Raw genomic sequence first — 11,493 nt, 5'->3', positions numbered from 1 at the left:
TTCCGCCTCAGTCATTGGGCGGGGCCTGCGCGCAGATTGACGTTCCGCCTCCGTCATTGGGCGGGGCCTGCGCGCAGATTGACGTTCCCCTCCGTCATTGGGCGGGGCCTGCGCGCAGATGAACGTTCCGCCTCCCTCGCCCCGCCCATTCGAGTTTCTCAAGTGAGTCCTCTCAGTCGCGGCTTCTGGTTGTTGTTCGAGTCGGACCCCACTTGTCACCGCTGATGGTGAGCGAGCATTGGGCGGGTTTGAGGTGAACAAGAACGATCTTGGGGAAACGAACAGAACCGATTCCTCTCAGGTCAATGCTGACTAAACATCGTCCGGTCACGTGATCGCCATCATGAAGGTTTCTGATGGGGTGAATGGTTGAGGGTTGTGGGATGAGGGATCTCCTTGAGAGGGAGCAAGTTTGAGGTTCTGTAAGTGAACTTCATGTCTTGATTGCTTGACGTGTGAAGGAAGAGATCGAGTCAAACCACAGTGTGTATTAAATAAAAGTGTGTGTACTTACTTGTGGTGTGAGGAGAGAGAGAGGAAACGAACGATGAAGGGAATGTAAGGAATCCAATCTGAAGAGAAGAAATCTTGTCCAATCTGAGAGAGAAGACAAGAAATGTGACGATCCACTCCGTGGGATTACCTCCTGTGTCGCTGTCCTCCATCGGGGAAACTCACCGGATGACTGGATTGGGGCAAAGCCTTCGGGATTCCCAATCTTTGACAGGAGGGAAACCATGGGGTAACATTTCCGGGTCAGATTGTGGTGGTGTGTGTCGGGGTGGTGCTGAGGTGTCGTCCACTAGACAGCGATCTCCTTGTGTTAACCTGAGACGGTCCCTTCGGGTGGGTGCCTGGAATGTCCTATCCTGAAGAGAGGATGATCACCTGTCTGTTATCATCTGAGGTCAAGCGTTTGAACATCGGTATTGCAGCACACTCTGAGGTTCAGAGACCAGATTGCGGAAACATCATGGTGGGTGGTTGCACCTACTATTAGTCTGGTCACTCTGATGGTTTCCAAGCCCAAGGAGTTGCTGAATTTGTGTCCATTAAGTTGACTCCCATGATAATTGAGGTAACACCGGTTAATGAGCATATTATGAGACTAACGATTCGTCACTCCTTGAGTGTCATTTCCATTGTCTCTGTATATGCTCCGACTGGGGCGAGTGATCTCACCATGAAGGATGCATTCTATGCCACGCTCGAGTCTGTGGTTGATCAGTGCCCGAGGCGAGATACTCTTCGAGTCTTGGGGATTTCAATGCATCAACTGCAACTGAAAGCGATGGTTATGAGACATTTTTTGTTAGTCCCCATGAGTCTGGAACTGTTAACCAGAATAGCACAAAATTCCTTGACTTTGCAAGAGGTCATGGACTTCAAGTGGCTGATTCATGGTTTCAGCACCCACAGGCTCATCGCTGGATTTGGTATTCCAACGCTGGTGGTGTGGCAAACGAGATTGACCATATGCACGTTGATCGTCACTGAAGGATGGTCCAGAACTGCAGGGACTACCAGAGTGCTCAGTTTCTCAATGCTGACCACAGGCTTGTTGTCACAACTCTGAAGTTTCAGCTTAAATCCAGGAGAATGGTATTATCTCAGCCTTGGTTGGATTTTGGCAGGCTCAAGGATGAGAGGGAAGCTGAGGCGTCTCCGAACAGGCTGAGTGTGGATTTGGAGGGTCGAGGTGCTTTGGGGAATCCTGAAGAGTTGTGAAGTGCCTTCAAGATCACCGTCCTTGATGCTGCTGGTGGATGTCTTGGATCTCATCGTCAGGTGAAGAAGAATTTTGTCTCTCAAGGGATACTGGCCACCATTAACCAGAGTTGCAGGGCCAGGCTGAATAGCAGAGCAGAGGTATTCAGGGAAACTGAAGCGTAAAACTGTACGTACGCTGAGGGGAGGCCGATGTGCGAGGAATCTGTGAGGGGGTAGAGTACACCTGTGGTCAAGTGATTCTCGTCCTGCTTACAGGGGAATTCGCACATTGCGTTCCTTCAAGCCCGTCCCTTGGTGTGCTGCAATTGGAGCAGAGGAGTCCAAAGTGAAGGCACACTGGGACGGTTACTTTGAGTGGCTGTACCAGGCTGATTCACCAGCTATTGAGTTGGATGTCAGGGTGTTACCATCGCTATTGCTGACCATCCAATCAAATGTGATCCACCTTCTTTTGTGGAAGTACAGGCTGTGGTGAACCAGTTGAAATGGGGTAAAGCTCCTGGGATCTGTGGCATCCATGCTGAACTTCTCAAGGCTGGTGGAAATGCTGCTCCAGATTCGTTGCTTGCAGTTCTGTGTTCTGCCTGGAACACAGGCATCATCCCAACTGACTGGAAGAGCAGCCTTGTTGTCCCTCTTTGGAAAGGGAAGGGTGATCGCCAGGACTGCAACAACTCCCGGGGGATGACGCTGCTCTCAGTGCCGGGCAAGGTCTTTGCTAGGATAATTCTTGATCGGGTTCATCACCATCTGCTTGAGCACCAGCGTCCATAGCAGTCAGGCTTTTCACCAAAGAGGTCAACGGTTGACACTATCCTTGTTCTTCGGGTCCTCAATGAACACAGACGAGAGTTTTGGCAGGGGCTGCTTGCAGCCATTTTTAGGTCATCTCGACCGAGATGACCTAATAAAGCCAGACCAAATGTCCGTTCGTACGTCCGTCCGTACGTACGTCCGTCAACAATTTTTCTTTCCGATCTTGATGAAACTTAGTATGTGGGTAGAGGTCGATGAGTTTTGCACAACGATATAACTTTTGTCCGGGTTCAAGGTCAGGGACGAGGTCACGAAGTTATAAAAATCGCCATTTTCAAAACCTGTCCAGTCTGCCATTCTACAAGATATTCGGCAACTGTTTATTGATTATGATTGTAAGAAATATTATCTTGTATTTAACCGGACAGATTTTTGAATTTCTTTCCCGTTTGATCGTCATGTGATCTGGAAGATGGCCAAAAACGCCGTTGCGATTCGCAAAGAAGGAGAAATGAAATATAAATATAAAACATATTTTTAGCCTTTTATATTTATCCATTTTCCGCTGAAGGTGCAAAAGTTTCAAAACCCGAAATGTAAACGTTGGCATTTATTTTCAAAATATAATTTCGTGCGCATGCGCCAAAATGCCGACTCATCTTTCACCAAACTGAATAGTAGAACTGCGCAATAGTCCGGTCATGGCATCTGAGCAGTGGCCAGCGTGGTTCAGATTGACTGTGGTTTCTGGGGTGAAGGTGATTGTTACAAAGTATGTCGGCGGTATAAATTCGAGTGACTGTATTGGTGATTGAATCTCGCAACATCTTGACAACAAATATTCTGGCCGAACGATTGCATCAATTCAGTGCATCAGCAGGGATAATTCGCAGGCTCCTCTCGATCGTGCCGATATCCAACATAATCACCGGCGGACATAGGGCTGCAGGCTGTGGGGCGAAGCCACGGATCATTTGGGAATGTCAAGATCTCTGACCTTGATTTTGCAGATGATGCAATCATCTTTGCAGAGACCATAGACATCCTTTTGGGGGCCCACGGGGTGCTGAAGGAGGAGTCGGAGCCACTGAGATTACGGGTTTCCTGGGTCAAAAGTAAGATCCAGGCTTTCATTGACATCCTTGAATGCGAGTATCCTGTCTGTACCTGTTTGTGGCAAGGATGTTGAGGTCACAGAGAGATTCACTTACCTTGGCAGTAATATTCATGTCTTTGCTGGTTGTGAGCCAGAGGTCAGTTGACATTTGGGTCAGGCGTGGGGAGTCATGGATTCATTGGATCATGGGGTGTTGCGCTGCCGGTGCCTGTGCAGGAGGACGAAAGCCCGCATCGAGGTCCTTGGTGCTTGCTATGCAGTCTTGCTCTATGGATGTGAGACTTGGACTCTGAATAGGGATCTGAGACCGCGACTTAATTCCTTTGTTACCACTCTCTTCGGAGAATCTTTGGCTATCGCGAGTCGGACTTTGTGCCCAATAAGCGGTTGCTGAACGAGACTCAAATGAGATTTGTTACCTGCATAGTCAGTGAATGTCAGCTGCGGCTGCATGGACATGTGACTCATTTTCCTGATGCTGATCCTACTCACCAGATTCTCTCAGCGAGGGAGCATCATGAGTGGAGGAGGCCAATGGGCTGGCCATGTGCCTCATGGTTGCAGCAGGTTGATTATGATCTCAAGGAGATGGGGTGGGCCAGGCATTTGCCTGGGGGATGGCCCGACAGAGGCTCCTGGTGTACCGGCAGAAAGTAGACGCTGCGACGCTCTGTCCGGTGCATGCTCCCATACCTGACCTGATCTGACCTGACCTGACCTGAATGGAAGGAAGGTGGTTCGGCACACGCCCGCATCAAATGGCTGCCAATGCCTTGCCGACAACCTTCAATGTGCAAAAGAAAAATCGGGGGTGAATCATAATCTATCTGTTCTAACGCAGTTTGGATCCTACTGACCCATCCAAAGTGAAGCGACAATTCTCAACATTTATTCCGGAAATAACTACGCTGAAGGATCTACATGTCGTTAGTGCACATTTACAAGAGCGGTTTCTCAAAACCGCCACAATACAAACATTTCTTTTATTCAAATGTATTTGTAATATTCATGATATTACATTTTTGAAAGCAATTGAAGCTTAAGGTTTCAGTTTTAAAAACAAACTTATTTATTTCAAAAACTTTTTTTTTTTAATACCCTAAGGACATACACACGGGAGAGCTTGGTGCAGCCCAGAAGTTTGGTCCGATTTCACTTAAGTTTGAGGGCGTAGTTCAGTGACAACATGGTCACTGCACAGCTTTAAAAAAAATTAATATACAGGAATAAAATCCTGCATGGGGTGAGTATGAAACAATTCTGTCTAAACCCAGGACTCAAACCCAAGGACGTCATCACTTGCACAGTGACATTGCGCTGAGCTTTCGAGTCTTCAAATATCTGTGGAGTTTTCTCACACGAACACTGCAAGCTTTATAATGGCCGATGTCTTTGGCTGCCACCGAAAGTGAAGGAGGTTATGTTTTCACCCCCTTCTGTCTGTTTGTTTGTAACTTGCAAAATCGAACATTTTTTAAGTATTTTGTGTGATTCTGTTTGTGGCCAAAGGGTCAAGATAAAGGCCAATTTCTAAAATTGTCTATTTTCATCCGATAGACTTGAAATTTGAAGAGGAGTTGCATATTTGGTCATTGAATTCAAGCACCAATTATGTTTGAGGTCAAATTTGTTTGATGGATTTTGCAAGTATTGTGCTTTGCATGACGTCTTCTTCTTGTTACTTGTAATATCGAAGATTTTTCAAGTATATTTGTCAGTCGATTTTGATATTCCGTCTGTCCGTCTGTCCGTCTGCCTGTCTGCCTGTCTGCCTGTCCGCCTGTCTGTCTGTTTGTTTGTCTGTTGATCGCCTGCAGGTCACAATTTCAAACCAATATTGACGAAATTTCACCATCTGGTCGAGTTTGTCATGAGGAAGAAGCCTATTGTTTTTGAGGTCAAAAGGTCAACATAAGCCAAAGGTCAACAACTTCGGTGTGATTTCTAAAATCCTCAATTTTCATCCGATTAACTTGAAATTTGAAAAGGAGTTATATTGCCGGTCACTGTATTCAACCAGTGAATTATATTTGAGGTCAACAAAGACCAAAAGGTCAACATCAACCCAATGTGAACAACTAAGTCAGTATTTCTAAAATCCTCAATTTTCATCCGATTGACTTGAAATTTGAAGAGGATTTTGTTCAGGTCATGGAATTTAACCAGCCATTTATTTTTGAGGTCAACATGGACCATGAGGTCCACATCGGCCAAAACGTCAACATAGGGCAGATTTCTCAAAATGTCAATTTTCATCCAATTGACTTGAAATTTGAATAGGAGTTGCAGATTTGGTCATTGAATTCAACCACCAATTACTTTTTAAATCGAATTTGTCTTATGGATCTTGCAAGCTTAGTGCACTGCACAACATCTTATTTGTCTGTTTGCTTGTTTGTGTGCAGGATATCGCCAAAGGTTGTGGATGAATCCAGATGAAATTTTGTAGACAGGTTGTCGTAGAGGTCCCACAATAGGGTCCCGTGACCGTTTTTCCAGGACCAAGGTTTGAAGGTTGATTTTAGTCAATTTTAGGGTGCTGATTAAAATGAGCTGGTGTGAACCTCATGAAAATGTGGGCGAACTCTGCCAGATGCGAAAATTCAAAATGGCCGCCATGCTACTTCCAGTACAGCAAAAATTGCATATCTTTGGTTCTGCATGTCCGATTTTTCTGATTTTTGGGTCAAAATATATGTTTTGAAGGTCAAGGATGTCATATATTACCATTACAGATTGTTATATTTCAGGGTTAAGTCACAAAATATGAAATATAACTTTTCGGGGGCCAAATCCAAGATTGTCGTCGAGTCACATCTGGAAAATAGTAAAAAATCAATTTTCTTCTCATAATATTATTGGCAGTGAATCTTTTCATGCAAGTAAATGTTTGTTTATATGTGGGATTGCACAACAAATTGAGACAAGAAGAGAAGAATGCAATCATTGTCTTTATTTTCAGAACATGATGTGTACATAATATCAATTTATCAACTTTTACACTGTTCAGGAAGGTTATTCCATTCTTTTGTATATCCTTCCTGTACTTTATCTTGAACAGTAATATGATGAAAGAATATCAACATTCCTTCATTTTGTCTGGAGAGCAACAGTGTTTCAATGGAAAAATGAAATAAAACATGAATTATCTGAATTCCCGGCAATTGACACTTTCCCGGTAAGTATTCTTGAAATTTGCATTGACCAAAGTTTGATGTACTGTCCAAACTGTCTTTTATCGAAGACAGTCATGATAAAATAATATTGACATCTCTTATATTTTGACTGTGGCAATGTTTTTACAGTTGTGAATGAAATTAAATGAAATCTCCATTGAAACACATACATGTAATCCTTCAGTCACTATCTGAGTCGCTGGCTCCAGAGTCACAAACTTCATCATTACTTTCAGCCTCATCATCGTGCAACAATGTCTGTTCTTGTTCAACCAAGTCATGTATACTTCTTGGGAGTGCATCATGGGGACCTCACTGACACAAATCTACCGTCTTTCATTGTCCATCCATGGTTGGTGGGATTTGGGGGTGCATCCGGCTTGTCATTGTTTAGTTGAATGTAAACTTGGGAGTTAACTCGCGTCACATGCAGATTGTGAGAATCTGGATCTGGTGGGATGCGGACGTGGACTTGTTTTCCATCTGACCCCACTTTCGTGCTCTGGATTCACTTCACGTTTTACTGATTGTGTCATTATAGATGTGTCTAAAAGTGAAGATGGCCATTTGCTGAAGCACCTCTTGTGTTGTATGAGACTCTGAGTACACTCCAACTCTGAGTCGACTTCCTGCTTTTGCTCTGGAGTTGTGGAGGATTCCTGAAGTATGGCAATCTTCTCCTTTGTATTTTCAGACAGGGACACCCCATCCTGCATGCCTTCTCTGATCATCCGTCGACTCAGAGCTTCATACATCAACCGAAGACATCTGATGTTACGTTTGTAGTGTTTCCCACGTAGTGCCTTCTGTCCTGAACCTTCAGCAATGGCCTGTGCAGCAACCAGTATGTCAGACAAGCCAGAACCATCAAACCGTTTAAAAATGGCAGACGTGAATGAGCACTGTGTGTGGAAAGGCCCAAGAAATGGCACAATGTCTTTGAAGGCTTCAGGATTTTCATTACTCAGTTGCACCATAAGTGCATAAACTGGTTGATCACCAACTAGCAAAAGAAAGGGCATTCTTTTTTTCTCAGCTGCAGCAACCATCCTGCACATCACTTCGTGGACTACAGATTTGTGTGGAGGCTTAGGAAATGTTAAGAAATAGTATGGTTTGCTCTTTTTCACATGTTGCTACACAGTAACCTGAAACCCACCAAATGCACCAGTTATTTGTTCATCAGCAGGCATGTTTGCTTGGTCATCTGCACGACGCACCAAAGCATGGATGACACCCCTCTGTCTCTGTACATCTGTGTTCTGACAACTAATATCAATCTCTGGACGATGAGCTGGTTGTCCGCGTTTCACTGTTTTATAGGGCTGAACAACATGTTGCTCCAGGCACAAACGTTTCAGGTCTTGTGAACTTGTGGGCAGTGGTCGCATGTCTCTTTCTGCATCTGGTAGAGTTACTTCCAGGTTCTGAGGTTGCACAAACATAACATTGGTGCGGTGTGACGTATCAGCGCCTGTCAGTGTGTCTTCACAGAAGTCGTCATTGTCAAGAATGCCAATTCCAGGAATATTCTCTGCAAGCTCTACTGGACATACATCATTTTTTTTCAAGGTCATGCTTTGCCCATGAATCATCGAGTTGAAGAACAGATTTATAGCTGATTCCGAGGGAGAACTTTTTGACGATGTCCAGAATCTCTCGACTTTGGGTCAGTCCATGCCAGTGTCACTGACAGCTGTGTTTGAAATGCAGAGCTTTTTCCTGTGATGTATGACAAAAGCAGCGAGGCAAATGCATGAACCACAGGATCTCTGCTGCTTTCTTCAAAGTTCTGCTTCTGTGGGGTTTTCAACCATGTCAGAAACTTCAAAAGCATGTCATTTGGGGCCTGTGGTGTCTCCAATTCCTCGACACTTTGTGGCCATGCCATTTCAGGAATACTAGCAAGAGCATCTTTCATGCGTCTGGCAACATTGTTGAGCAGCTGATCATCACTGACACCCAATGAATAAATGGCTACTTCAGTGTAGCTGTCACCAGCTGATGTATCATATACTAGTGTACTTTCATTTTTTCGATGGCAGTCATGAAAGCCAATGTTTTCACCAAATCCTTTCTGAAGCATTTCCTTGATGTTGCTTGACTTCTTGCCACTGGGGTCAAAACCAAAGTTTCTCAGTAAGTCCTTATAATCAGACAGCAGACTCTGTTGAGTTCGCAACTCATGCTCTTCGAACACAACCAAGCGTACATGTTTGAAGAACATCTCTCGTACTTCAGAAAGACGAATATCTTGTACATGGAGCTGACCATCTTCACTGCTTTTTGATGGCGACACGTACTTCTTCCAGCAGGACCGGTGATAGCGGATTTCTGCTGCAAAGGGATCTGGTATTGCATCTATATATAATCGGTAAGATGCGATCACGCATCCTGATGTCTTGGAGGTACACTGTATGTGCCTTGAATGCATACCAGGCATCCATCGTTTGCGTAATATGCCATCTGTCCCTGGTGGGGTGTTTTTCATCTTCCGGCTTCATGCACCATACGCAACAGTTTTTGTCATGTATCACCCCACTTGTTGCTCGAGATAGTCTCTGGGGTCGTTCCACAGAACAGTGAGCAGAACAGCGACTTTGTTCTTGGAGTATCTCCTCAGCTGCCAAACTTTTGTCTCGTCTCTTCATTGCCAGCTGTATATGACGTTTACCAGAAAATGTAATCTTGCAAATTTTATGAAAGAACATGTTTTGTGGTCCAGCATCCCAATTCATGGTGTCGTATACTGTTCCAAACCTATCTGGATGATGCCATTGCTGTGCTAAAGTCTTCAGATTGTCCCATGATTCAGGGGTAGTATTGGATTTGTTTTCATCGCAATGCTCACCACAGAGGATGCACTTGTGGCTTTCTTCACTCTCCTCATGTCTCCTTTTTTTTACCTTTTCCCTTGGACGACATGGCTACGACTCATTCAAGGATCTCTGTAATAAAATGAAAGTGTGTTAAAACATAGTAACATTGCAGTTTACTTAAAACCTCTGCATCTTAACTATTCAGGGTGTCTTCCTGGTCTTCTTCGTTGCAGTCAGCTTGTGGCCGTCGAGGATTTTTCTGCAAAAAGATTTAAAAAGCTTTTTTAAAATTCTAATTCTTACACTTTTAAAGATATTATGCTGATAAATGAAGTGTTTGACCTTAAAACATATGTTTAGACCCAAAAATCATAAAAATCGGACATGGAGAACCAAAGATTTTTTTTAATATTCTGGAAGCCGTGTGGCGGCCATTTTGAATTTTTGAGTCTGGACAAGTCAGCCCACATTTTAACGAGGTTCACCCCAGCTCATTTTAATCGGCACCTTCAAATTGACTTCAATCAACCTTCAAACCTTGGTCCCGGAAAAACGGTCACGAGACCCGATTGTGGGAACTCTACTATTGGGTGTGTGACGAAGACAAACTGATTAGATTTTGGGAAGATCCAGATCCGGATCCGACTACAATAATTTTTTTCAGTGATTCTTCACCATTGAGAGATAGGGCCAAACACGTTATATAGTACGATACCTCAAAAAGTTTGGACATATTCGGATGAAACTTGGTAGACACGTTGGGTGTGTCACAGGGAAGAACTGATTCAATATTGGTGAAGATCTGGATCCGGATCTGATAATTTTTTAAGTGATTCTTCACCATTGAGAGATCGGGCCAAACCGATATCGAGCACGACATCGCAAAAAGTTGTGGACGAATTCGGACGAAACTTGGTGGACAGGTTAGGTGTGTGACCACGACAAATTGCTTCAATTTTGGTGAAGATCCAAATCCGGATCTGACTACTGGAATGTTTTAAGTGATTCTTCGCCATTGAGAGATCGGGCCAAAAATCGATATTGTACTGTATAGCATGATATTTGAAAAATGTTTTGGGTCCAATATGTTCTCGTGGGTCAGGTATGACGTGGTATGAAATGATAATTATTCGGTCATAGGTCACATGGTGTGGCTGCCATGTTGGGATAAAAGGAGGAACGTTGGACCTCTTTCTCCGAAACAGCTCCATGGAAAAAATTGAAACTCTGCACATGTCAAGCGCTCCCTGTGCTGAATAAGTGATTTTTTAAATGATGTCATCGGTGCCTTTGTGATGACATCATAATTGTATACGGAGAACACTATATCCGTTCAACATGAAAAATTTTTGAGGGTCATCCAGGAATAATTTGGTCAACAGAAAAAAATGTAAAACACCATCGGTCATGTGGTTCTGGCAGCCATTGTTTTTTTAAAAAACTTCAAAAATCTCTGAAACGGCTGAACAGATTGAGGAGAAACTTTCGAGGTACAACCACCTATCCATGAGGAACAAAAAGTTCCCCACCTATGATGTCATTGGTCACATGGTTTGCAAGCGACATTGGACTTACCCGAAAACCTTTAAAAACCATCTTCTGCAAAACGGCTTGACAGATCGAGGGGAAACTTCACACACACATTCCCACAGCCTTGGGGATACCAGGGTGTTCATGAATAATTGATAGGTCACATGGTTTGGTAGCCACATTGGATTGAAGGAAAATATATTTTTAAATTTTCTCTCGTGAACCGCTGTATCGATCATTGTGAAACTTCGAAATTATGATCTCGTAATGGTGGAGAATACACGTATGTTATAAATTTCAACCTGATCAGACGCATGGTCTGGCAGCCAGAATTCTTAATTTTTTTTGGAATCTGCATTCTTTT

General features: G+C 43.9%; 1 protein-coding gene across 1 annotated transcript in view; it reads right to left on the bottom strand.

The window, feature by feature from the left end:
* Positions 1–7,383: 7,383 nt before the first annotated feature.
* LOC147015451 (uncharacterized) overlaps positions 7,384–11,493 on the bottom strand; it is a 38,556-nt gene continuing 34,446 nt past the window's right edge. Inside the window, exon 2 of the mRNA XM_085850207.1 lies at positions 7,384–8,654. Coding sequence (XP_085706333.1) covers positions 8,393–8,654 — 262 coding nt within the window. The 3' untranslated portion in view covers positions 7,384–8,392. The remainder of the gene's footprint in view (positions 8,655–11,493) is intronic.

The sequence above is a fragment of the Eptatretus burgeri genome, chromosome 12 (genome assembly GCF_056783735.1).
Source record: "Eptatretus burgeri isolate ZD-2024b chromosome 12, Ebu_testis_v1, whole genome shotgun sequence".
NCBI lineage: Eukaryota > Metazoa > Chordata > Myxini > Myxiniformes > Myxinidae > Eptatretus > Eptatretus burgeri.
The sequence above is the reverse complement of the archived record's forward strand: the minus strand, read 5'-3'. Positions and strand labels throughout refer to the sequence as shown.